The 27795-nt window shown below is 44.6% G+C and overlaps 1 protein-coding gene across 11 annotated transcripts in view; it reads left to right on the top strand.

The window, feature by feature from the left end:
* The window catches only part of kifc3 (kinesin family member C3), a 41713-nt gene that overhangs the window by 9744 nt on the left and 4174 nt on the right, over positions 1-27795 (top strand). For 2 of the 11 annotated variants that reach the window (XM_085768443.1, XM_085768435.1), the window contains exons 2-17: positions 14740-14860; positions 17989-18131; positions 18815-18995; positions 19704-19792; positions 20383-20448; positions 20735-20884; positions 20964-21224; positions 21328-21501; positions 23550-23697; positions 23794-23924; positions 24018-24129; positions 24317-24498; positions 25478-25582; positions 25675-25805; positions 27222-27345; positions 27522-27651. In XM_085768443.1, the coding sequence (XP_085624569.1) occupies positions 14779-14860; positions 17989-18131; positions 18815-18995; positions 19704-19792; positions 20383-20448; positions 20735-20884; positions 20964-21224; positions 21328-21501; positions 23550-23697; positions 23794-23924; positions 24018-24129; positions 24317-24498; positions 25478-25582; positions 25675-25805; positions 27222-27345; positions 27522-27651 (2209 nt within the window). In that variant the 5' untranslated portion in view covers positions 14740-14778. Of the gene's footprint in view, positions 1-3432; positions 4881-11672; positions 11822-14739; positions 14861-17988; positions 18132-18570; positions 18607-18814; positions 18996-19703; positions 19793-20382; positions 20449-20734; positions 20885-20963; positions 21225-21327; positions 21502-21841; positions 21929-23549; positions 23698-23793; positions 23925-24017; positions 24130-24316; positions 24499-25477; positions 25583-25674; positions 25806-27221; positions 27346-27521; positions 27652-27795 lie in introns of those variants that run through there. The other 9 variants (XM_085768353.1, XM_085768362.1, XM_085768415.1 and 6 more) reach the window with 9 other exon arrangements.

The following is a 27795-nucleotide window of genomic DNA, read 5'->3' as shown; positions in this document are numbered from 1 at the left end:
CAACATACAGAGAAGATCTGAAAACAGAGAGGAATTGGTTGTTAGAGCTTTGAAGGAACAGAGATCCAACCAAACGGATGGAGCGTTTCACCACAGTGAAATGAATCAGTTTATGGGACAATCTCAACAAAAAAAACGTATCAAAAGAAATAATGAAAGCCTGCTGATACTTTATAAATTGACATTTATTGCATTATTATTAATGTCTTGTGAAAGTAGACCAGAGTATGTCAGATTATTCTTCTTCTGCTTCTTTTCATTCAAGAGCTATAATCTTGCGATAGAATTTATTGTTATGTCGAGGAATGAAGGAAACTTGTATTTATTTATATAAGTAATAATAATAATAGATTTTTCTGTCATGTACTTTTACTCATCATTTTGCCAACAACAATTATTAGTGAGAACCTATTGAATCACAGTCATACATGTACGAGCAGTGAGCGTGTGTTTACATGAAGCCGTTAACTGTTTTCCACAGCGACAGCAGAAACTAAAACAGTCTTTAGGCTAACAGTTTCCCTCTGCTCTGAGGATTTCTCTCCCTCTGTTGACATTTCTGTGGAGTTTAGTTTCAGAGACTAAAACAGGAAGAGCAGAAGTAGATGAAGGCAACCTCCCTCCTCCTCCTCCTCCTCCTCCACTCTGCTGAGTTGTTTCCTCTTTCTTTTCTTCTCTCCTCCTTCATTTTCTGCCTCTTTTTCTCCCAGAGAACTGATGTCACGTCACAACTTTGTGTGTGTGTGTGTGTGTGTTTTCAGCTGCTTTCTCTGTAATTTCCTCCTGAAATAGCTCACTGTGGAGCTGGACTCTGGGTGTGTTCAGATGCATTTTTGGAATCAGTAAACCACTAAACTCAAACGGTCGATCTCTGCTGTGGTTTTATTATAGAGGATAGATCACATGTGCACAGGTGCAGAGTGGACCGTAAAACATCTGCATGTATTTTACAGCTTCAGTTGTCAACCGGTGTCGTTGTTGTGGTTCAGGGAAAAAGCCTGACAGAGTTTTAAACGAGATGAGATGTTTAGTGTGTAAAGGAAACAGCGGAGTTCAGTCCAGGCGTTCAGCAGCTGTATTGAATTGAATCTGTTTGTTTCACTCATTTAACATAATTTAATATTAAAGAGTTGAAAGACATGCAGGAGGAGACTGTGAGGCTGAACCAGAACCATCAGGTCCAGATTGAACACAATGGGTTTCTGTTCGTCGCCTCTGTACATTAAACAACAGCTGTGTGTGAAATCGGATGTTATTGGAGGTCAGACAGTGTCGGTCTCCATGGAAACTGTAGTTTGAAACGGGCTTTTTGTTTGTGGACCAGAGTTCATTATTAAAAGCACTAATCTGCTGTAATCCAGAGGGTCTGAGCCTCTTAGACACACCTGATGCACTCCCCTCAACAACACACACATAAACCAACACACACCTCCCCACCCAGCGTGACGCACACACCTCCACCTCCTCCCGCGCCTCTCCTTCATCGCTGAACCCTCGTCTTCCAGAAGCAATAGATCCAATAGCAACTCATTAACCTCGTTCTTCACCTGCACTCACCACAGCCCGTGTTTACTTTCTCTGGGAGGTTTTATTGTGGCTGCAGGTCACTGACCTACAATCAGCAGCTTCTTCTTTATGTAGTTGAACAAAGTAGAAGTAATCCAATAATGTTCATTAGATTAAACTTCTACATTTTTGGTTGATTCCTTCTATAGAGAAAGATGGTTCTTTTTTTTCTTCTTTTTTTTTTTTTTTACTTCTTGTCCATGTTTTACCTATCGTCTACCAGACTCAGTTGAGTTTGAAGTTTGATGCTTTGGTTTCTCTTTAGTCGTTCGAGTAATGTGACTAAATAATTGACATATTTGTATCACCCAATCTACAATCTCTATAGGAAGACACAGTACATTTTGTAAATCAAGTCAAATCACATTTATTTACAACTTGCTCATATGTCAAGGATGTCTGTGTTGATGACATTGCTGTGTGTTCCCAATGGTGCAGTGTCCTCCTAACTGAGCAGGAAAGACTTATTTATGTCACTGTGGATCAGACCACCCCTCATGTCTGGTGAACAGTGCATTTTGGGAGAGAAAACTCCTTGAACCTCCTCCTGAATTTTGTAAACCTCAAGATTCCTTGGCGTTCCACAGTGAGCCGACGCTCTCTCTCTCATGTGAACAGCGTCTTACATGTGCGATGTGTTTGAAGTCTCTGTAAATGTGACCAGTGACCACTGCTGCCGTCCTGACCGCTTTATGTCCTGCTGTGACTCCGCCCCCCTCATTAAGACCCTGAACGTGGTCGTTGGAGCGTAAAAGTCCTCTTTTGTTCAAGACATAGGCCCGGCTCTGTTGATGATATCTTTGAAGATGGGTTGCTGCTATATACAGTCAGGTTGTGACCCGACTGCAGCCAATCAGATCCAGGCATCACGATTCACAGGCTGTGATTCAGACTGTCAGCTCCCACAAGGGCCACATCCCAGCGTCCTCGGCTCTGTCAAGTATAGGACAAGGTTTCCAGGACACTAAGTAATGAGGTCGACCGACCAGGAGAGAGGAAACCGAAGTCAGGTTCAGATGTTTGGCCTCTTTATTCGGTAGGCTACATCACACCTGCAGAACTGCCTTCAGTCTTGGTGTCATAGATCCGACACGGTGCTGGAAACGACACGACAGCATCACGCAGTCCCCTGTTCCACCGCATCCTAAAGGTCATAGCTCTACTGGACTGAATCTGGTGACCGTGGAGGGCGTATGAGTTCAGTGAACTCATCGTCATGTTCAAAGAACCAGTGTGTGGGATCGACGCATGCAAAGACACAAACGTGCTACAAATTCAAAAACAACGTCATCGATTTGAATGCGAATCATCTGTTGTAAAATACTGTACACTAAACAATAGTTATTTCCAGACACCCAACAGGTAGCCGTCTTCACAACTTCTAAAGTCAAGAAGCTTTGAACAGAAGTGCACAAGCCGGGTCTGTCACTAACAAATTGAAGATGTTTTTTTAAACATCAACAGGGGAGGAGATGGGAGATAATGATCTGACATCAGCTTATACTTGACTGAATAATTATATAATATTCTGATGAATATGTTACTGTTACCATATTACAACATTTAGCGACTCTTCCAGCGGCTTTAGCCACATGTGATCCAGTCAGGTGCTGGTTCTGACCTGGTTCTGTTGGATCCGAGAACACCGATGTTATGGCTGCTGATGTTTAACTTTACATAAATGTGTCCCGTGGTTTCATCCTGTGTTACATCATCAGCGACTGGACGAGGTCCTGCAGAGTTTTATCCTGCTGCAACAACAGATGGTCCCAGGACAGGGAGGGAGGGAGGGAGGGAGGGAAGGGTGAGAGAGGTCCCCTCACAGTGGAGTGTCTCTCTCTCTCTCCCTCTCCCTTTCTGTCATTCACTCAGTCTGATGGAGGTGAAGACTCGACCTGTTCCAGCTTTAATCTGCTGCAGCGTCACACTGGATAAGAGAGCAGAGAGCCTGATGAACTGTCAGACCACGATCGACACCGTTCTGGACCTGGACATGCTGCTGCTTCCCGTCCAGTCAGGACTCAAACAGGACTAACGACTGTCGAGCGAACTAATGAACCCAACGGACAAAGACAAAACTCAGCGAGGGAACAAACATGGAGGAAAAGTTGACGGAGGATTTTTCTGTTGCCTGTTGCTTTTTGAAAAGTTAGGTTTAGGTTTTCCTGGATTCTTCACTGAGACGTGCTGATCTAAATCACTGTTGTTGTTGTTGTTGTTGTTCAGTGTTTTCAGCTCAGATATCAGAGCAGCTCGTATTGTGTCCAGACATTCAGCCGATACATGAAACTCTCTGATGGCACTCTGCGTCCTTGATAGACATTTTTAAAATCACTAATACCTTTTAATGTAGGACAGCTCTCCAAATGGGGATTAAAACTCTCAATCTGGGTCGTCTCTAAATTTATATCTTTTTTTCTTGTACTGTCAACTGACAATTAAGGTTTTTTTTGGATGGGGTGGGTGGGGTGGGGGTAAACAGACCTCCTCTTAGCTAAAACGACAGTCTTTGAACTTTACATGTAAAAGTTTATTTTCCACCCTCAGACCTCAGAGCAGCGTGGTGACTCTAGCTGAGCAGCAGCTCAGGTGAAACTGATCAGACGTCTTGAGTTACAGGGAGAAACTGAAGCCGCCTCCTGCAGCTCTGGTTTCCTGTCCGACACCCATGGACGTGACGGCAGTAGCTACGAGGACGGGACAAAGTCCAGAGGTTTTTATCAGTTCTGTGGAAATGTGTTGTGGGCACGGAGAGGGCGGGATTTAGGACAGAGGTGAGACAGGTGAGAGGATTATACCAACACAACAGTGCAGGATTAAAACAGAGCAGATGAGCTTCACTCAGCTGGAGGAGAACTCCGAGTCCTGGTTCTGGTTCTGGCTGAATCTGAATCTGCTCTGTGAGGCTGTTTAGGAGACGCCTCGACTCACCTGGACCTCGTCCGAACCCGATCTGGACGCTATGAAGACAAACATCCACCTGTTATAACCTAGAGCTGGACCAGTGGGGCTGGGTCATGTACGTCCTGTGCACACTGGCCGTTCTCACCCTCCACAGCCTCTTCAAGAACCGGTCGAAGGCCGTCGAGCTCGGCGTGGCCTCTGAGGCTGCGGGGCAGAGCAGCCATCCTGAGGATGGAGACGTTGCTGGGGTCAAGCGGCCGTCCGGGACTTGTGATGGTCGTAGACTTGATGAGGTGGACCGAGGAGGACTGATGAGCTGCAGAGCTGAAGGGAGGAGGAGGCGAGGAGGAGGAGGACGAAGAGGAGGAAGCAGCGTCTGTAATGTCCCAGACAGCAGGAAGAGAGTTCAGGTGAGGCGACGGAGACACCTGAGAATCATAGACACAGGTCTGACAGAGAAATGATGGGTTCACTGAACGACCACTGAGATGTGACCCATCACAGCTTAGCTGTTTTTAATAATCAAATAATCAGTTCATTTTTATTTTCATTTTGTGGGTATTTTGACAACAAACGTTTCACTGTTGTTTTACTGACAAAATGATGAATAGAAAACAATAATCAGCAACTAACAGAACTCATCATTAGCTGCAGTCCTGCTCTGTTATTATTCAGCTATAAAATTTACATTTCAAATATAAATGTAGATGATGAAGTAAACTTAACGGTTTTTCTTTAAGACACCGACAGCTGTTAGTCAGGTGCTCAGGGGATGGGATGACGGCACTTCACTGCTGAAACCAAAGCTCAGTATTTATTAAACTAAAAAACAAACTAAAAGTTAAAATCTGTAACTGTCCCATGTCAAAATGAACAGGCCCATATTATAGATTATTTTTAGTTGTGTCCCTACATTATCCCAAATATCTGCAATAATTCTGACGCGTGTGTGTGTATATATATATATATTTTTTGTTATAAGCATTATGTTGTCGTTGGTACATGAATGGCTGCTCTCACTGCAGCCAACTGCTACACTACTGTTGCGCAGCACAAACTACAGAGTGGAATCTGCATAGGTGACTTCAGCCTGAGTTTTGATCAATAAATTTCACCAAGAAAGGACCCAATTCTGATATTGGACCAGTTCGGTCTCATCTCTGGTTATTTGCTGCATGTTTTGCCAGAGTGGTGCGGTTCAGGTCTGTAACAGAGCCTCATGCTTGATTTTCATTGGCTGTGGTGTGTAATGGTGAAGACAACGGCTCCCGTGATCCCACACTCTTTGATAATATCGTCAAAAAAATCTTCTGCTGTTGTTATGATTCAGGATTAAGGCTGTGAGTTTATGTTATCTATGGTGTTAAAATGTCTCAGTCTTTTTCTTTGTTGAGTGCCTGAAGTTTTCCTCTGGACAGAGACAGTGTGTCACCGTTGACACGTGTCACAAATGGGTTGACTTCAGGCTGAGTCCAGACATCAACCCACAGCATATGAATTAATGAGTAGTATTAAATATTGATGGAGCATTTCTGTTTTAACTGGTGCAGCTTTGTTTTGACTCTTTGTGCTGTACATTAAAAAAAAAAAACAATACTACTCTGTCTGGACTATTTGAGGATCAAATGTTGAAACTCTGACCAGAGAAACCAGAAGAGTTGGTGCTGCAAGTAAAGTCCTGTTTGTCCCGGTTCAGGGCAGTTGAACCTGGTCTGTGTTGTTGTGGTGCAGGTGTCAGGGCCTCATGATGATGAAGACCTGTGATGACCTCTGACCTCTTGTGCTACCTCACAGTGGTGAAGGTGACTGACAGGACATCTCATGGCCCACCCCCGGGTCCTGTCTGTTCACTTAAACCTGACATCTCGTGTCCTCAGTCGGTCTTTGATTGACAGCGTGATGTCTGCCATGTGATCACATGATGCAAAACATTAATATCTGAAATCCTGCAACCTGCGACCTCCTGACTTGTTACATGACAGCGGTGTCGAGTCAGATCAGTTATATAACAAGGACTCATCGTAATCTGCTGGACACACACAGACGCACACACACACAAACACTGAACAGTTTGAAAATACCAGACGGTCCCGTAAATCAGTGCTTCTCTAACATTTTCACCCGACTCCTTAAACTTCTCCCAGGACAACATGGCCGCCACACAACTACAGTCATACTGGGGCGGGTAGATAGATGGATAGATAGATAGATACTTTATTGTCCCCTTGGGGGGAAATTTGGCTTGGGCACAATGCCGCCAGACCCATCAACCACATACAAAAATACACATAAAAACATAAAAAACGCCATAGAGAGTGCACAATAGGGTGAATGACCTGCTGATTTGACAAGACAGCAGGTCATTAACCCTGAGTCAAATGTGTTCATTGATACTGCGTCCTTACTTCCTCATATTCCTCATGTTTACATGAACACATTTTTTTGCAATAATCTCCTGTTACTTTGTTTCCACAATTAGTTTCATCTTGTACAGATTCATTTAATATACAGTTATTTAGTATATTATGATATGATACTATTTGATATATAACATTATTAAATATATAATTTAAATAGAGTATATCTGATGACGTGTTGTCAGTGATTCGGTTGTGGAGATTGATAATACAATAAAATAAAAATAAAAACCTGTTTTTCCACAGACTTTATAGATCTATGGATTATTGATTCATCTGTAATGTTAATCATTGACCGCAGTTTTGGAGTCTGTAGTTCTGTGTTTTTAAGACACACGCACACTCTTACTCTGGGCTGTTCAATTTTTCATTGGGGGAGGAGCAGCTTCTCACGCTTCAGTTGAGGCTGAAATATTTATCCGTGGATGAGATGGAGGGAGGAGGAGGAGGAGGCGGGGCTAGAGGAGGTGTGATGCTGCTGTGCTGTTGCTAGGGAAACAGAGGGAGGAAGCTGTGTGTTTGGGGGGGGTCGGCGGGTAGCGCTGACACTGATCTGCTGCTGTGTGTCGGTCGGCGTGAAGCTGCAGCAGCAAAGAGGAGGAGGAGGAGGAGGAAGATGCAGCGATGATGTGGACGTGGAGGCCACAGGGAGGGAGGTGAGAGATGGACGGACGGAGGGAGAGATAGAGGGAGAGAGGATGGAAGGAAAGATGGAGGGATGGAGAGGAAACAGACATGTTGAACAGACATGGAGGAGGAGGAGGTCTGACTGTAACCTGATGCAGAGTGCTGTGTTTCCTCTGGTGACCTGGATACGTGTGTGAGTGTGTGGTTGTGGATGTGTGTGTGTGTGTGTGCAGTGGCTGCTCATTGCTTCATTTTTCTGCGCTGTTATTTTTTTCCTCTCTTGCCCGGATCGTCCTCCTTTTGTCTGGTAACGTGTTCACTCCCTCCTCCTGTGTGTGTCTGTGTGTGTGTGTGTGTGTGTGTGTGTGTGTGTGTGTCTGTGTAGTCCCACATGCAGAATTATTTTCAGCAGCTCATTGAGACGGTCTGTCTGGTATGATCAGTTAAATGATTGGATGATCATCTGACTCTGTCCTGATAATCGATCAATAGTTCAGGTGTGAAGTACTTCTAGGTTCAGGACGGTGGAGGAATAGAGCTACGTCACCTTCAGTTGAGCTCATTAAATTGAAAATGACATGCTCAAGTACAGGTGTGTGACTGTGTGTCACTGTGTGTGTGTTCGTTCGTTAAGGGCTGTGGCTATTGATTACATTTTTATCAGCTGATTGATAAAACTGAACCAAACTGTTGATCAGCTTCACAGTGTTAGGATGAAGGCCAGTAGCATGACACACATTGTCATGTTGACCCAGCTTGAGGACATTTAACAACACAACTGGTGTTTAATAATTCTGTTTAAGTTGTTGAACACGTTTTTTAATGTAGCTCTCTAGTTTTTATTATTTTCTTCTAATGTCCTCCAAAAACATGACATTCGTTCACTCTTGTCTAACTGAACTCTGCTCACATTTTACGGCAGTTTTACGGCACGCTGCATGATGATGTCTCCCTAGAAACGGCCCAGCATGTTTGCTGCCAGTAGTACAGACGATACAGATGCATCTACTGTACTTCATGTTGCTGGGTGAACGGCGAGTGTTTGATTTGTGGCTGGTGATGGTTGATAGGAGGATGTACTGAAAATGAGTAGCAGCCTATTTATGAACTAGTTCATTTTCATCTGTATGAAATTAACTTTGAACTAGTCCTTTTTTTAAGTGTGAACTGACACAACCGTGAACATGATGTGAGACACAGCACCTTCCTGTAAGTCAGTCAGTTTTCTGATGTGTTAGTCTGTGAGTATAAATAGTTTGGTGCAGATCAGGTGGTGATGATCTGAAGAAGTGTTGGTGACATCACCTCTGCTTTAAGTCTCAGGGCTCCAAGCTTTTTTCTTTTTTTTCATGTAAATCTTTATTCACAAAGGGTTAAAGATGCAGCAACATAAACATAACGACTGATGCTTGGGAAAGACATTCATCCTTTGTTCAGTCCACTGTCCACAGTTTCTCCTCTGTAGATTTATTTTATTTCTTCATGTCACCAGTGTGAGTTTTGGGAGTTTTGTCCAGTTGTGAGTCAGTTTTTCCATTTTGTAAATTTCACTTCTTTGGAGAAGGGTCTACTCTTCCCTGTTTAACTTTGCTACTAACAGTGTCTCAAAAAAGATAAATGTCATTCCGAAGCGGCGCACTGTCGCCCATGGAGCTACGGAGACAGAGCTCACAGAAAGTAGCGTCATCACGATCGTCTTTGAAAATGTATTTTCCCCTCAGACACTCAAGTGTGTTAAGTGATGGTGTGTGTGGACTGGAGGTGTCAGACTGCAGCAGATGGCTTAGTGCTGCCTTCACTGCCACTGGAACAGTCGGCTGCTGGTTGGAAACTGTGGATGGAAAAAACAAACCGTTCCACATGTTGATGATTCAGGAGCAGGTGACATGTAAAACATGGACTGGACTAGAGTATGTGTATGATTGTGTGTGTGTGTGCTCAGTCAACCTGGGTTGTGCAGTGTGGACAGTCTTTAGGCAGAAATGTGTCAGCAGCTGTCAACATTAATAATACTGTGATGTACTGTATAGAGCGTGCATGCGTGTGCGCGCGCCAGCGTCTTAGTTCATCCTGAAGCTCTAATCCGCACTTTAACAATGCATCGTGTATGTGTGTGTGTAATACCTTCTTATCCCAGAGCCTGTAAATATCAAAGGAATTCTGCTTCTGCTGCTTGTGTTGTGAAATGTTTCCAGACTCTCGCGCTCGCCTTGTGGTGCTGAACACTCACTTTAAAAAGCAGACCACACACATAAACACACAGAGCAGTTAGTGGTTTGTTTCCAGGAGCGTGTGGTTGAATAATGAATCTTTAAGCGAACTCATTTCTTCCTGACCTGGAATCAAACCTGTGACTCTGCACTGAGCTGGATAAACTCACTTATCATCACACGCACATACTGAGCTCTGCTGTGTTCACTGACCAGTCTCTGAAACAAAAAAAATTAAAAAAACAAATTCTTCTCTTGACGCAGAGTGATGACATCAGAGCCCTAGATGCTTTACTCATCACCTGCAGATGTGAACTCCAGTGTTGGTGTCAGATACTCGCTCTGTTCCCATTTAAGAAAACAGGTTGAATTAATTATAAATTAATTAATTAATGTGTGACTTTGATAAGGAACGCCCTTGAGTGGAGGCTGAGGTAAACATTTGTCACAGTTTGAGAGGAAGAGAAAATATCTTGGTTTAGATGTAAAGATACTCAGATAATAATTTTTGACATCGACAGATAAACAAACAATTAACATAGAGGATTAAAGCTCGGAAAATATTTGTCCTTTCTTAAAGCAGAAGTAAGTGATATATTTGTGTTAATATAAGTCTTAAATAGTTATATCTTCCGACAGCAATCACTTACATAGAGTGTTTGGACTGAAACACGGGTCTCTCAGTCACTCTGCTCTGCTCTGAGCCGAAGAGAAAACATTTATCGTATCCTACAGTTTTTATCCAATGAGGAGAGAGAACGGCATGCAGGGCTGTGTGTGCAGCCAAGGGACGCCGTGAATATGGCGACGTAGGGACGAGGACTGTTATGGTGCGTTCAAGGAAACTCGTATTTTTCCGACCGTGAAGTGGTACCAGTTCGATCTGGTACGAGTTCACCGGTCGGAAGTTACGAGTGGCCGTTATAGTGACTTTCACCGGTAAAACAGGTCGGAAAAACACGAGTGGGCTGCCTGAAACGCTACAAAGTCGTAAGTTGTGACTTGAAGCTGTAATTTACGATTTCAAAAGCCTGCCTGGAACGCAGCATTAGCGAAAACGACCGGACCACTTACTTCTGCTTTAATGTGAAGATGGAAACTGAAATGGAAAAACATGAATTTTGAAAAGAAATCTGAAACATCACAATACATGAAAAGTGTTCAATGAGCTAACACTGCTAGCTATTGTTATTGTCGTGATCTCAGCTATTCATCTTTATACTGATAATTGACATAATTACCATTGGCTGTAAATTGAAAGATCCAATCTCATTGCATTAGATGATGAATTGTAAAATTAGCAAGGTAACTGATTTAAAATCATTGATGCCCATTTGGAGGGAGGCAACGTTAACGATAATTATATCATATTTGTATGGACAGACTCTTATTTTGACCAGTAATTTCGATGCTTTTCACATTAGATGAACCAGAGACAGTCACAAAAGAGCTGAGATGAGCACTGGCTCAATCTAGTGGTGAAGTGGTCACTTCTTCACCTGCTTTATTTGCTCTGCAAATAATATGTAGATATTAAAAACCAAAACAAAAGCGTAGCTCTGTGAATCTGTGGTGCAGGAACGCTGTAGGAATAAAAATGACAAAATCCTGTATGAGGGGGGTGTGTGTGTGTGTGCTGACAGTTGAAGGTTTCAGTCATGAATGACTGTCGGCGTAGTAAACAGGAACTCACCTGTCCTGTTGGTCAGTCGGGGGTTAAACAGCTCATCTGCTCCAGGATTAACAGATTATTATCCTGCTGAGCTCATCCAGACCAGGGAAGGGAGGGAACTGGTCTCAGATCAGGTCTCCATAATCCTGGGTGTGATCAATCATAGACACTGTAGGTGGGTTAACTGACTCCAGATCAGTGTGTGGGCGGGGCAGCGCCACTTGAACCTCTGTAGCAGTTTGCGTCAAGTCAGCAGCAGCAGCAGGTCACTGATGTGTGTGAGTGGGACCAGTGCAGGTGTGATGATGTGAGAGTGGGTGGCAGCATGCTGGGCTGGGTGGGAGCTCTGATCAACAAGAGCTGGCTGGACAGAGAGCGGCTCGCCCCCCCCCCCAGAGAGGAAGCCTCGCTGTGGACGTGGACGGGTAAGAGTGGAGGGTCGTAGCTGTCATCTGATTGGTCCTGGGGAGTTACCTGAGGGACCTGTGGGTAATTCAGAATGCAGAATCTGTCGCCGAAACCTTTACACATTCCTCTGTATTTTTGTATTCAACAGGTCTGAGTGGTGCGTTCAGGTGCCTCAGTATGTGTGTTCTTGTTGCTCTGAATTAGTGTGACGCCTCGTGCACCTGTTGTTGTTTTTTATCCACCTGTAGATTAGAACAGAACAATTCATCCAAATGTCTTCAGATCATGTTGTCAATACGTTTTTTCATAATAGACACAACAGAAATATCGTCATTAGCCTATTATTTTTATTAGGACCAGTTAATCCTCTGATCTGAGTCATTCTCAGTCATATCGCTATCAGTGTTGGTTGATAAGAACCGATGTGAAGACTTTTTTGTTCCTTCAAACTTCCCAGGTGTACTGCAAACTGTCTGGTTTAATTTAGAAACTATGTCTTTGCATTTGTTGATCCACTAGAGAAAAATAATGTTGGTGTTGTGTTCATTCAGTTTGTGGTCTCTCATTATATGGGTTTGTTCCTCACAACACTGTAGGACTGACAGGGGCTTGAGAGACGTTTGTTGCATTGCAGAAATGTGTGTTATGTAAACACAATTCATATTAGCTGATTGTTAGGTTATCAGAATATTGTACAAGCTAATATCGAGATCACCATTTATATACTGTATAGACGTGTACACACACATCGAGAGATCATATCCTCAACTTTTCAACATTATCTCTGGTTATTTATAGAGATGCACCAATCCACCTTTTTTTCAGTTCTGATCCGACTGATATTGATTTGTACATGTTTATGTGAATTTGTTGGTAATATTGTTATTTTAGTTGTTTGTGGTGGTATGTTTGAGGTTTGTTACAGTTTGGTGAAACCTCAAAGCCTCAAAAAATATATTAAATTAAAGTGTTATTAAAGAGGAACTATACAAGATTTAAGGCTTGACTGTGCTACATTTTAACCTTAATTAAACAGCTTTGGAGTAATTGTGATGGTTAGATAAATTACTTGTAACTTGTTGCAGGGGGAATGGAGGCTGTCTGCCACCTAGCGCCCCTCGGCCGAAAACCAACCTTGGTATATCAGCGCCGCCGCCCCGGTGTCCCAGCTCTCTCTCTGCGGCACCACGACATAAACGCACCCCATAACCTGTAATCTGTTGTGACGGATAAGACTACCCAAATATACATGTCGTAACACGTATATGATATATAACGAATAATAATTAATAATATAATAATAATAATAATATCCCACACTCCATGGTTTGCTTTCTCACAGGCTTCGTTGTAAACAAATGCACATGGCTAGGTGTAGGGTTAGCAAAACAGTGGAAAAGCAACCAGACTTGCATAGTTCTCCTTTAAATGTGTTGGCCTCATCTAAAAACAGGTTGGGCAAGAACTTTAGGAAAAAATAAAAATGTAGAAATAAATAGCTACAAAAGTCAAGACCTTTCAAAAGTACAAAAACAAGTTTTCAAATGGAATTTTTTCAATTTAAGTCTTATAGCCTAATGCTAACTGCTAACACTGCTAGCTAACTGCTAAGATTGTGTTCTATTTGCTCAATATTCGTCAATTTTATGACATTATTATTTGTAGTAGTAGTTTTTTGATACATCAGATTTGTTCCTGGAAGAGCTGAAGATGAGTTGATCACCTCAGCTGGAGGCTGTTAAAGTGTGAGTGAGTGTGGGGGGGGTCTCTCATTCCCATTGAACAGTTTATAACTTATATTTTTTGGGCTTTTATTGCCTTTAATTGATAGTGCAGTCGAGAGAGAGACAGGAAATGGAGAGGCAGAGAGTGGGGGAATGACACGTAGGAAAGGGCCGTCCAACGCGGGACTCGAACTGGGGCCGCCTGCACCGAGGATGGAGCCTCAACATGGGGCGGCAGCTCTACCCAGTGAGCTAAACGCCGCTCCTTCCCATTGAACAGTTGAATGAGTCCAAGCTTTCATTCTGTCCCTTTGGACTGTGTATCATAACATGGCTTCTCTTTATTCTGGGATTTAATCACTTTATTCCAACACGTAATCCACTCTGTGTCCTGGTGTCTGGTCTGGGCAGTGGAGCACTGACCTGCTTCTGTCTGGGTTTCAAATGTCTGCTTCACTTATTTTGTAAATTGTGGGTTGTGGTTCTCCTTGCCATTTGTTATCCAGAATACATGTACTGTATATTTCTTTTTGTGTGTTGGTCAGTCTCTCAACATCGACCCTCCTCTATGGCTGCGTCTCAGATCTGAGTTCAGTGGTTACTGTTGAAAATGTCAATATTTAAAGAGTATATTTTTCAAACAGCTGCTCACTGTGGTTTTAACCACACAGAAGGGAGGAAGTGGAGACTATTTTCTGCAGGGAATTAATCCACATTTTGGTGCTGTAGTGAGTATTTAGGGCAGTGTATGTGTGAGGTGGGGGGTGAATTGAAGAAACTGAAGAAACTAGAGTGTGCAATGCATGTGTGTGTGTGTGTGTTAAAGAAACCTAAACACCTTCAGTTGATCTGCTCCAATGTGACTTCACTTCCTGGTGACACCATGACCTCCCATGCCCTTTCAGAGTAAAACTCTGAAGAACAATGAGCTTCATTAAGAAGCTCATAGAGAATCCTGTAGTTTTTTTAATTTTTATGTCTCCCTCAGTATCACAGTGATCCGGTAACGGTCATCTGATCATCAGGACTCTCTGCAGACAGGAGTTGATCTCAGCTGATTCAGCTGATGTTAATTGCACAATTTGATTAAAGAAAATGCGCATGGGAAAAATATAATATACAGTTACCGGACTGAAACTTTAACAGTAGAATCTGTTCATTAGCTGAGGGCGAAGGTTCAGCTTTAATCTGGTCTGTCTCTGTGTCGACAGCCGGTCCAGCGGTCCAGCACTCTGCTCAGCCCGGCGGTCATGTTCAGCACAAGAAAGACCTGGGACCTCGGCCACACCCCCTGCCTGCAGGAGCTCTGGAAGAAAGACATTTCATTGGACGGTGAGTAAGACGTCTGCTGCAGAGGAGGAGGAGCTTAGATGGAAGGAAAAAAAACACCAGCATGGCTGCATTTTTGGCATGACAGAGAAGTGAGAGTGTGTGAAAGAGTCTGTGTGTGTGAGTGTGTAGCCGGGGAGGTGAGTTATACCTGTTCTTAATGAATTGAGCTCGACAGGCAGAGGAACCCGAGGAGTGTGTATGTGTGAGAGTGTGTGACAGGGCAGACGTTCAGAGGGACGAACAGGTGAGCAGACAACATCACCTTTATTTATTTATGTATCCGTGTGTGTTTTCTCAGCTGATCGTTTTACAGTCCGAGTCTCAGGACACGATGGATCAGGTTCACAACACTGCAGCTATTGTCAGACACACACACACACTCTCTCCTCTGTGCTGAGCAGGTTCAGTGATTCATGTTTCTCTGAAACTCTTTTCTTCACCAGAACCTGAATATTCATGTTGGACAGATTGTAGTGGAGTGTTATGCAGATCTGCAGTGAATTGTGACTGAAAATGAAGCTGCTGTTTAACTGATAATTACATATTATGTCGAACATGGCTCCAGTCCACACAGGATTTTCTCTGTTATTTCATATTGAATGAAATACGTCACCTACAGTTCAGAAACTCTGCAGATAAGTTCAACAATGTTTTAACTAATGATTCATTTAAACAATATTGATTAATCATTAAAGAAATGAAATTAATCATTAATGAAATGATTGTTGACATTGTTTATATTCTGCTGTTGCCACATCATGTTGGGGAAGATTGGAAATGATTATTTATCCACTTTCACCACAGAAACACATAGGGGTCTACACATGTTTTAAAATGTATTTTTCATCAGTGTTGTTCACAGCTTTATGTATCTTAGTTATTAAGGTTAGAGTGATGGTTGGAGACACAGGGCCGTGGGTTGGACTCAAAACTGCGGTCAGGACGCAGCCCACATGATGCATGCAGTAGCAGTTTAATTAGACTTAACCCTGATTAATTTCAGACTGGAGACAAACAGCTGCAGAAGACGACTGAACATCAAACCAAACATTAGCTTCTTTATCTTGATTGGACCAAAGACGTGATCAGCAGATCAAACACAGACGTGACGTCACATGGTTACAGTGTCTCCACTGAAATCCAGAAATATAATGAAATCGGCTCACTGGGTTGAGCTGACGCCTCCTATACAGAGGCTATAGTCCTCGCTGCAGCCGGCCCCGGTTCGAATCCTCCGGTGTGCCCTTTGCTGCATGTCATTCCCCCTCTCTCTGCCTCCCCATTTCCAGTCTATCTCTACTGTCCTGTCAATTACAGGCAAAAATAAATATAATGAAATCTGAAACAATGCACATCAGTCATTAAACCTGTTACCAGCAGACAAGTTTCAACCTGCAGCTGTTGTCACAACAAGTTTAACTTATTGTACAATTTACATTTATTATATATAAATAAATATATATATTTGTATTTCTTGATAAGTTACAAGATTTTCGTTATTATGTATGTACTTTACAGTCCACGTAAGAGTGTTCCACATTAGTCAAACATAAAATAATAGAAAACAAGACTGCCAGCAGTAACAGATGGGGGACTTGGCTATGAAGTGCAAATTGTTGGATCCAGAAATTCTGGATCAGGCCTTGAGCCCCACCCACCACCTGCCGGCCTCAGGTGCTCCAGGTGAAAGAGCAAAGAGCATTAAGATGGTTAGAGGAGGAAACACCAGAGAGACTCAGCCACACGTTTGAGCCTCGGTCAGACCAGGACTCTGAGGGGGGAGACTGTTGAGACCAGAACCAGAGACCAGCAGACAGGTCAAAAAGGTTAACGCAGGGCCAGTTAGCATCTTTCAGATATGTTAGTGCAGTTATCAACTTTTCAGAGTAGTTAGTGTAGTTAGCATGTTGTATTTATGTTGTGTGTTAGCTTGTAACTGGCAGTAGCTAACATAGTGGTTGTGCTAACACTCTCCCTTTACTGACAAGGTTTCCGGTGTATTAGGCCCCGCCCTAGTGCCCACATGTTAGCAGAATTGGTCCATTGGATGTGACATGTGAACCCTTGACTGTGATTCAAGGAGGAAATACCAAGTTATGACATAGCAAACTTTGCTAACCCCAAGAACAAAGAGCAGGGCCTCATTTATTCCATGAGTGTGTGGTGGGTGGGGCCTCTCCCAGCGGATCAGAATAACACCTGGATATCAGCAGGCGTGGAGGCTGAGGGTGAGAGCTGCCGGGTACCCAGTCAGGATCAGTTGCTGATGAACTCTGACCTTATGACTTTTATGGACTTGCCGCCACCTGCCCGACTTCAGGCTCTGTCTCGTTGTTGATGTTGAGATCAAGTGTTGGGAGGGATGGTTGTTGTACAGCAATAGGATTAATAATAAGAACGGTGCAGGAGGAAGGGTGAGAACTAAGTTGTGGATTTTGAAGAAGTAAAGACGACAATGTTAGGGTATTTAGTTTGTCACGCGTCAGCACTGACTGTAACAGGCTGGATGTGTGTGTGTCTGTGTGTGTGTGTGTGTGTGTGTATTCAGCAGTTTGTGCAACTGTCAACATTTACTGTGTCGCCTTGAAAAAGCAAACACACAGCGTTTTCTGTGTATGTGTGTAATCCTGGTTTATAATCTGTCAGTGTGTCACAGAGTTTAGTTTGCAGCAGGTTTCTCTCCTCTCTGTGCTAAGTCTGTTTAATGCTCAGATTTTCCCACAGAGTGCAGATTGTTCTCAGGTTGATAAGATTTGAGGCCCCGTACGCTCAGGGAGCACTTGTGACCACGCACACAGTCAGTCAGTCAGGTTAATGTATCAGCCTGCGTTATCACCTGTTATGTGGCCCGGCTGGTTCCTGTGGTATTCAGGACGTTGACTCAGGAGGAGGGAAAATCGTCTCAGAGCTGATTCAGTAAAAATTCAGTTCAGGTTTTTTCTGGTTGACCTCATTAATCACTGATCAGCTCCAAATCTGATTATAGATCAGTTTACATTGGTCCACTTGGAGACTTACACGTGTACATCTGGTCTTCTGAGCCTGAGAGGAAATCTGAGTTAATGACACAAGAAGTAGATAAAGCTGGCCCCAGCTTCATTTTGTTTGTCCCTCCTGTGTCTCTGTAGCGAGCTCAGTGGACTTCCTGATGAGTGATGGTGAAGATGACGGCTCCTTCCTGTCTCTGCCGACCGCCAACTTCTCCCAGCGCCCATCTCTGACTGCAGAGCTAAACGAAACAAACACACCCAGCCAGCAGCTGCTCATCCAGGTAAGGCACAGGACACAGTCCACAAGGGTCATATGAGAAATGAGAAAAATACAGATGTTTAAAGTGAGCGTAACGGTGTTATTGTAGTTTCCAGCCGAGGGGAGGGGCTCTAAAGTCTGATGTCATTGGTGGGAATGATCTCCTGTGACATCAGACACACACAAACTGGGTGTGTGAGAGCAAGTGCTGACTCACAGCTGAGATCAGCTCAGCCAACATTTAGCTGAGTCTGTCTCCACCTCAGAGAGATGTCACCTCATCATCACATCTGTAACATCTGTGACAGTCTGATGCAGTGACTCTGCAGGTCTCTGACGTCTCTGCCTCTGACAAATTGTTCAATCTGAATGACTCAGATTGTCTCTCCCTCTCTGACGACGACCTCGTCTCTGTTCTGTCCTCTATCTTGGTCGTCTTTCACGCCGTCCTCTTCCTGCAGAAGGTCACCTGGTCCTGCTGGTGGACTCCTGCTTACGTAAACACACTCACTTTGTCTCTTAGTGTCTCCTAGTTTCTGCTGCTCGGCTCCCCCCTCCTCTACCGCAGAGAGTCAGAGGCCGTAGAGCTGTAGATGAAGCTGTAGTGAAAAATAAGAGGATGTCTTTAGCTCCCTGCCTTTAGAAGCAGCTCACATATGACTGAATAAATGATGGCCACTCACTCATGTTTGTGTGTGTCTCCAGACTCTACAGGACAAAGTGTGTGAGTTTCAGGCTCGTCTCCGCTCTGAAGAAGTCACTCGTCACCTGCTGCTCCAGCAACTGCAGCAGCAGAGCATCCAGGAGAAATCAAGTGGAAGAGGGGGAGGTGTTGGAGGAGGCAGCCCGACGCCTCAGGAGGAGCGGCGATTGTCCCCACCCACGGGTGAGAGCAGAGCTGAGATTACAGCTGCACATTTATTAAAATCCAGCTGATTCAATGTGCAAAAAAAATGAATGGGAGGAGGTAAAAAAACGAACATATTATTGGACTTTTCAAATGTCTGCTGCTCCTGAATATTTTCACCTAGAGATTCCGTTTAAACTTAAAATGTAGACACATATCTCGACTATTGATGTATTACTACAGGTTTAGGTAGTTTTTAGTTTTTTTTAGTTTTTGATCAATCACTGTTCAATGACCATGATCGTTTTGGGAGAAACTTGGAAGTGAGAGTGGGAGAAGTTGCCTGAAATTGTCTGAACTCTTTCTCTTTCCACACTCCTCCTGGCAAGAAATTACACTCACTTACACAAGATTTTTCCCATGATTGTTGACAAACTTGTCCTCTCTCTCACAATGTGCTCAAAATAGCAGAGAGACTTACAGAATTTAAACCGTGAGCCTCTGAGTGCAGCCAGGTTCCTTTCTGTTGCCCTTTGACTCCAATACAAAGATTTTCTGAGCAGAAGGGACGCCTGTTTGTAACTTGCATCAGTTTCCAGAATATTTACTCTAGAAACACCAAAACCATATCAACATGTTCAGGAAGTCCTCTGGACATTCACAGTCTGACAGAATGATATGATATGCATGAATGTGTTTAACACTTTGTGTGTGTGTGTGTGTGTGTGTGTGTGTTTGCGTGTGCAGGTGACAGGGCATTGCAGCCCGGTGAACAACCGTCAGATTGTCTCCCGTGTCCAGAAGAGGAGCAGCTCGTTACTCGGCTGCGCACACAGGTACAGTCGTTCAATAAGCTCCTGTTTACTGACTCATGTGTTTACATGGCTGACATTATGGTAGACACAGTGTGGCTGCTCCAGGCAGGACCAATTATACAGCATCACTCTCAAATCAACAAGTTGTCATACAGTTGTTTTAAAACAAATTTGAATGGCTAAAAATATTTAGAATAAAACCTTAGACTGAAGGAAAGGATAAACGGAGAGTGACGTTCTGCTGTCTTGGGTTAGGATTAGTTAGTTTTTGTCGTCTCTGAACAAACTGTTGAAGGTTGATTCTCTCTCTTTGCTCAACAGAATTATGTGAAACCAGTTGAACACTTTTGACATGTCAGTTTTATTCTCAGTCACATTAGCTCCACCTCACCAAGCTGCTGCTGCAGGTTTAACAAGGTTTTTCTCAGCTCAGTGAATCTGACTGTGTGAGAGCAGGTCCAGATTCAGTTTCAGGAAGTTATATCACCAGACAGACTGTGATCAGTCAGCTGTCATTTGAATACAGTAAAAATGTATGGTATAAGTGTGGACATGTTCAAATGTCTGTTTTAAACTGGTGTGATGTCACAATGACATCATGCTGTGTGCAGGTGGAGGAGCTGGAGGAGAAGCTGTTGGATCAGACTCAGGAGGTGGAGAGACTTCGCTCTGAGCTGGTGAGACCATGTTCCTGTGGAACGGCCCATCATACACTAACACAGTCTTTCTGTACTTGTGAGGGCCCTCCTAGACTTTACAAAGCTGAACCTTTACAGGAGCGAGCATCAGCCAGAATGTCCTCATACAGACAGAAGTGCAGATCAACAGTCATACATCTGAAGTACAGACAGTTAGTTTATTCAAGAGAAGGTGTAAACAGAGTTTAGTGTCTTTAAACTTGCACTTGCTGAGATTCATATTTATTTCCACTCACACTTTCTGACTTCCACTCTTGTCCTGTAGGGGGCGACAGACCTGGAGAAGCAGCTGGAGCTGCTGGTGGTGGAGAACGAGCGTCTGAAGCAGGAGCTGAAATCATGCAGGAGCTCAGAGCTTCAGAAGCTCGACGCTGCTGCAGAGACCTGCAGCTGCAGCCACTGCCCCCACAGCCAGGTGAGTTTACAACACACAGGTACACACACAGGTCCACAGTCAGGTAGCTGCAGTCTGTTGAAGTGTCTCTGTCCTGCAGGATGCGGAGTCCCTGCGGAGGGAGGTGTCGCGCTGGGAGAGCCAGGCCCGGCAGAGGGAGCGGCGTCTGGCTGAGCTGGAGCGAGATCTTCTGGAGAAGAGCTCCAGGGTGGAGACGCTCCACCGGCAGCTGGACAACTCCACCCGGCAGCTGGAGGAGGCACGCCGGCGGCAGGGGGAGGCCGAGCAGACGCTCAACCTCCGACTGAAGGAGTGTGAGGATGAGCTTGCCAGACAAGCAGCAGCGCCCCCCAGAGTCAAGGTGAGGAGGCAGCGCAGCTCTGTCTTCTTAAACAGCCAATAATCAGGTGAGTAGGAGGTCTGCAGACAGGTGTGGTTGTAACAGCTGCTCTCCTCTCGTTCAGTACGTGACTCAGAAGGTGGAGGTGGAGTCGGCCGACTCTCACAAAGCTCTGGCCGAGATGCAGACGAAGAACGCCGCCCTGCAGGAGCAGCTGTCGGTGCAGAGGCAGCTGCTGAGGGAGCTGGAGACGCAGCTGCACGAGTCCCAGAGGACATGCGCGCAGCTCAGGACGCAGGTAACATCATCTCACCTGCTGCACGTCCACACCTCCACTCCTGTTTCCTGTTTCCTGTCTCAGTCCCAGACGAACCCAGATTAGTGTGAGTCCGCAGCATCTGTGTAGTTCCAGATGTTACAGATGTGCTGAGAGCTCTAGGATCAGTTGTTACTCAGTGAATCAGATTAAATAAACGTCACCGTGGTGGTGGAGCCACAGCTGTGGAGTGAGGTAGGTGATGATGAACGTGAGGAAGGACAGTGGGCAAACAGACCTCAGATCAGTCTTCAGGTTCACCCCTCCTCCCTCCCGCTCCCCTCCTCATCTCTACCTTCTCTGTGCATGCTCTCGGCTGCAGCTGTTCGCTGATCGAGGTCGTCTCTGCAGCCTCCTCTCCAAAGCGGTCGGCAGGGGCAACAGTGAGGTGGTCCGCAGGTTGTCCAAGGTTGGCCCCCACCCCCCCTCTCCTGTGACATCACTGAGGTCACAGTGAGGGTCTATGCCCCCCTCCCCATCTATCCCACAGCTCAGGCTCCAAAGCTGCAAAACAAAACCACTGAAACAGTACGATCCTCCTAACCTGAGACGGAGAACAGCGTTTCTCAGCCCTGAGTCTTGACTGCAGGCTTTGATAACACAAGTGCAGCAGGTCGGCCCATAGATAAGAAGACTAGATGAATCACCCAGCGCTGCTGCCCAATGACACGACGTCGCTACACGGCCGCCACCTTGGCTCAGTCAACTCACTCCCTCAGAGCATTAAGCCTATGGTGCATGTTCCACTAAAATAACCAGAACTTGCTCAGTTTTTGACCGATTTTCAAACGGTTTGGTTTGTTATGAACATCAGAAATACAGTTATAATACTGCAATTATGTACTTTTCTATGAAAGTAACATTATGCAAGTTGCCTGACCCAATATGGCCGCCTGTGAGTTACATCTGCGCGTAGTCCGATCCACCCCCTTGGGTCGGCCTATATGAGCCTGAGAGGACAGACTCAGGGCAAAGTGTCTGCAATTTCATGTGTCAGAGAAAGTGATGTCACTAATTATAATGATTTAATAAGAAGAACAACAGTTATGTCCTGTACATGACTGAGATTAAGCGACATTAAGGAAAAGCTGTTAGCTTAGAAACAGGTTTCTCTGTTTCTGTTTACATCGAGATCACTTCATCAGTGAAGTGCAGCATGTGTTTAACTGGTTAAACTGGAAGCTTTGGAACCTGTCAGGCTCTCCCAGTCCGTGATGATGTGAACTCGTCCCAGTTACTCTCTCTCTCTCCCAGTTCATATCCCTCCACACCTGCAGGGCTGCTTTCACACTATGTCTAAACCTAGGTCTGTCCCTGTGGTGTGAGTGATGCCTCCCAGTGTCTCGGCTCCTTCACCTGTGTGGTCAGTTCACACCTGTGTTCGATCGTGTTGTGGTTTCGTCTGTAAATCCTGAGTTTTACCTTCACATCCAGGTGAAGTTGGCAGAGATATTACAGGAAAAAAACAGTTTTCTGTAAAATTAAAGCACAGAGATTAAATGTTAAAAGTTTAAACACAAACAGCTGTCAAGGACTTTAAATAAGATACAGTTTAAGATTGAAGTTGATCAAATAATAAATCAGGCAGTTTGTGGATCATTGCCTGAATGGATGAAACTTGTAAAAAGGAGGAAGTCTTAGGTGGTCACATGATCATATATCAGAAGGAATACCCATTTAGAGGATGTCTGACCTCAACTGTAGGTGGACAAGGGTCATCACACGGATCATTAGAGTTCAGGTCGACACTGAGAGGAGACGTTCCACATCAGATTCGTTCCGTTTGATCTTCTAATGATAATAATCATACTAAGCTCTGATGCTGTTGTGTTAAACCACTGACTCAACAACAGCCCGTGGTTGTTGTAGATCTGGATCTCCTCAGCTCTTCACCTGGTCCAGTCAGACCCATGTAAACATGTGCCCTCCCTCAACCATTGTCCCCTGTGGCTCTGACACTGTTGTTGGGTCTGAGATCCTGCCTCTGCCTGTCACCTCTACCTGTCTCAACCTCTGGTTCTGTCCTGCAGATCCTGGTCTACGAGGGAGAGATGGAGCGGGCTCAGGGTCAGCTGGAGGCAGAGATGCAGAACCTGGAGGAGGAGAAGAACCGAGTGATCGAGGAGGCGTTCATCAGAGCAGAGAGCGAGATGAAGGCGGTTCACGAGAACCTGGCAGGTCAGACACTTTGTGTTTTTGGAATTATGTACAGCCTAGTGTGTGTGTGTGTGTGTGTGTGTTGTCTCACTCTGTGTGTGTGTGTGTGTGTTTCAGGGGTGCGTATGAACCTGCTCAGTCTGCAGCCAGCCCTGAGGACTCTCACCTGTGACTACAACTGTCTAAAAAGGCAGGTGCAGGAGTTTCCCTTCATGCTGGATAAAGCCATCAATGAGGCCAAGCAGGAGGTGAGGCGAGGAGGAAGAAGTTGGGGTTTTTTAAACAAAAAATATGTGTGAATATTTGGTGGTCTTATTGTCTTAATCTGCCGTGTGTGTCAGATCTGTCAGGTGATCAGTGAGGTCAGCAGCACGAACCAGGACCTGCTACGGAAATACAAGCGAGAGATGAACCTGAGGAAGAAATGTCACAACGAGCTGGTTCGACTCAAAGGTCAGAGGAGACATGACATCACAGATCAACAGACATGACATCTTTACCTGATCAAAGCCGCCTCCTGTTCACTAATTTAATTGTTGATTAAAAAGTTGCAGAGACAAATGCTTTGGTGATGGCATGGGTGAAGTAAGAACAATGAAGCGATGACATCATCATGTGAAACTCTGACTCCGTTTCCCAGGTAACATCCGTGTTTTCTGCCGTGTGCGGCCGGTCAGTCAGGAGGAGCAGGACGCCGCAGATTCCAAGACCATGTTGAGCTTCGACTCAGAGGACGACGCCATCCTCTACCTCTCCAACAAGGGCAAGATCATGACCTTTGAACTGGACAAGGTGTTCGCTCCTCAGGCCACACAGGAGGAGGTGAGACACGGCTGACAATGTCCCTGAGACCTGACCTCTGACCTGACATGTGGCCAATCGCCTGTTTTAGATCATGACTCTCTCACGTGTAGGCCTCAAGTTAAAGGTTGAATATGGAGAATGAGAAGAAAACCACCATCTATTGATCAAGATAGGAATCGCAACAACAGAAAAATTATTCCAGCAGTCGGTTGGCCGGTTGGTCGTTGTAGGGACACTACACCGCTCTGATCAGAGTATGACCATGGATCCATTATAAAATACATCCATGAGTAGAACAGAGAAGAACTACGCAGGATATTTACCTTCATGTTACCTTCAATAAACAGCTTCAGAGTAATTGTGATGTTACATAAATTACTTGTAACTTGTTACAGGGAGAGTGGAGGCTCCTTCCACATCGTGGCTGAAAACCAAACCTGCTGATCAGAGCCTCTGACCTGGTGTCACAGCTCTCTTGTGACACAAATGCGCCCTGTAAACCATAATCTCTTGTTTATGACAGATAAGACTACACAAATACACACATCATTATATGTATATGATAATCCATTGATCCACCGTTTGATTATAAAAGGCTTTGTTGAAAACAAATGCACATGACCGGGAGGAGGCTTAGCAAAACAGCAGAGAAGTGCTGGCTACTGGCTGGTACAATGAAAACGGGAAGGCATTGTCAAACCCGTCAAAATTATTTAATTCAGACTAAATATATTTTTTTATGGAAAAGTAATACTTTCTAAATGCCCCGTGGATGTATTATTTTTTATAAGCATTCTCCATATTCAACCTTTTAAGTGACTGACAGGTGAGGTCAGAGGTGAATTTCCAGGTAACAGCAGATTCAGTGGATGGTGATGATGATGATGCTGCCTGCACTGTCACCTGAGCTACGTGCATTGATCTAGATTATCTACAGGTAACAGGGACAGTGGTGGCTCTCTGTCTCACCTGTCGTCTTCTCTGATTGGTCTGCCAGGTGTTCCAGGAAGTGCAGTCTCTCGTCACTTCCTGTATTGACGGCTTTAACGTCTGCATCTTTGCCTACGGACAGACGGGCTCCGGGAAAACCTACACCATGGAGGTAGGAGGAGGATGGTCCACCCGCTGGTTATTACTGTTGTCTCAGAAACGATGATGATGATGGTGATGATGATGACTCTCTATATGCGTCAGGGAGTGCCCAATGACCCCGGCATCAACCAGCGAGCTCTGCGGCTGCTGTTCTCCGAGGTGACTGAGAAGGCTCCAGACTGGGACTACAGGATCACCGTCAGCATGGTGGAGATCTACAACGAGACGCTGCGGTGAGAGAACTGATCAGAGACAAAATGTTAATGCAGAACAAAATATAGGCCCAAGGCATCTGAGCCCTGGTGGTTCACCTGGTACAGCAGATACCATGTAGGTTTAATCCTAACTGCAGCTTAAGCGAGTGTGAATTCGATCTGCTGCCTTTTGCTCCATCGCTCCCCTCTCTCCCTGACCTTCCCATCGCTCTTCACTGTCCTATTAAAATAAAGACAAATTGGACTATCTATCTACTATCACATTTGAAAAAGATTATTTAGGTAGACTAATAGTGAAGAAAGAAAAAACAGGGGATGTATTTCCTCTCAAGTGAGCACATCAGGCCTTTGTGGATGAAACTTTATTTAATAAAATAATTAGATACAATATAAATGTGGAATTTTCCCACATCTGTCTTGTCATTCACTTCCTGTCCTCTGTCTCAGCTATGAGCCGACTGGTTCTCTAAATATCTAAAAACAGCTTGGATAAAGATCTTGATTTTACTTGGTTTACTTGATTGAGAGGGACTATTTACAGCAGTGGCTCACTCATTAATCCATCTGCTGTGGTGAGGAGCAGCAGGACTGTGTGCGTTTCTGCGGTGACGAAGGAACGTGTGACTGGTGCGTTTAATAGTCGGTGAGGAGTCTGAACATGAGAAGTAATGATGCAGGTGTTGTGGAGATGCAGATTTTGTGTCCCTCCATGTATCTGCTGTGTCAGAGGTATTCAGGACAGTTATGTAAAGGTGGATCATCAGTTTTTCAACATCTGCATCTGTCCAGCTGTTGTGTAAGAGCACAGTTGTGTAAAGCCTGTGAGAGCATAAACATCTGGACGCTGGGTCAAAGTTTTTGGCAGAAAGGTCCAGAGCTCTGAGAAATTGAGTCAGATTAAAGGGTCAGATTATGTGTAAACTCAGGACATCCTCAACATCATCAACCTTCAGCCATGAAACACACACACTTTCTCTCTCTCTCGCTCTCTTATATAAAGATAAATAATCAATTTTATGTCTGACGTTTTTGTGACGTCAGACATACACACACTTCCTGACACTGTTATTTTACAGGGATACCGATTAAGAAAGAACAGCTACATCAAGTCTAAAGTCAAAGTGAACCTAGTGTTGTATGATGTTGTCGATGTTTTAATGTGAAGAAGCAGCACTTTGACATCTTCTTGTCAACGTCTTTTTTGGTTTCACTGGTTGTGGTTGTGTTTGGACGATGAGGTCACAGGGCACCGTTAGCGGACCTGCTAACGTTAGCAGCAATATTAATCAACAAGTTAAATAACTATGACTACACTCAGTTATCTCAGACTGAGACCGTGTGATCACTCTTGATGGGACTAGTTTCTGTTGCTGAGCTGTGATTGGACAGACAGTGTTGGGGGAGGAGTTAATCTGCAGGTGTGTTGTCCATCAGGAACCTGCTGGGGGAGAATCCAACCGACAAACTGGACATCAAGATGAACCCTGATGGCAGCGGACAGCTCTACGTCCCCGGACTGACCGAGTTCACCGTGCAGAGCCCTGAGGACATCAACAGGGTGAGAGCTTAAGAAAAGGAGATGGTTTCAGGTCAATGAGACTCATTCAATCACAAGTTTATTTACAGGTCTCATGAAATATGTGGGAAAAGAACGTAATCATGTATGAAAATCTAACAGCCACTGATGAATTATTAGCATAGATATGCATTTAATTTAAGTGACTTTGTCCTCAGGTGTTTGAGCTCGGTCACATGAACAGGGCCACAGCCTGCACCAACCTGAACGAACACAGCTCTCGTTCTCATGCTCTGCTCATCATCACCGTGTCTGGGTTCAACTCTGCTACTGGAAATCGCACACAAGGTACACACTCACATCCACACATAGATGGCGTGCACAGACTTTTTGAAGGGCAGGGGCGAAAAGGGAAAAAAAGGGGCACATATAGCACGTCCTTGCCACTGAAGAGGGCACTTAAGCACACGTTTTGGCTCCTAGAGGGCACTT

This window comes from Trachurus japonicus, chromosome 3 (assembly GCF_045865225.1).
Source record: "Trachurus japonicus isolate A0001 chromosome 3, Traja_1.0".
Classification (NCBI taxonomy): Eukaryota; Metazoa; Chordata; class Actinopteri; order Carangiformes; family Carangidae; genus Trachurus; species Trachurus japonicus.
This window is presented reverse-complemented; position numbering and strand designations above follow the sequence as displayed.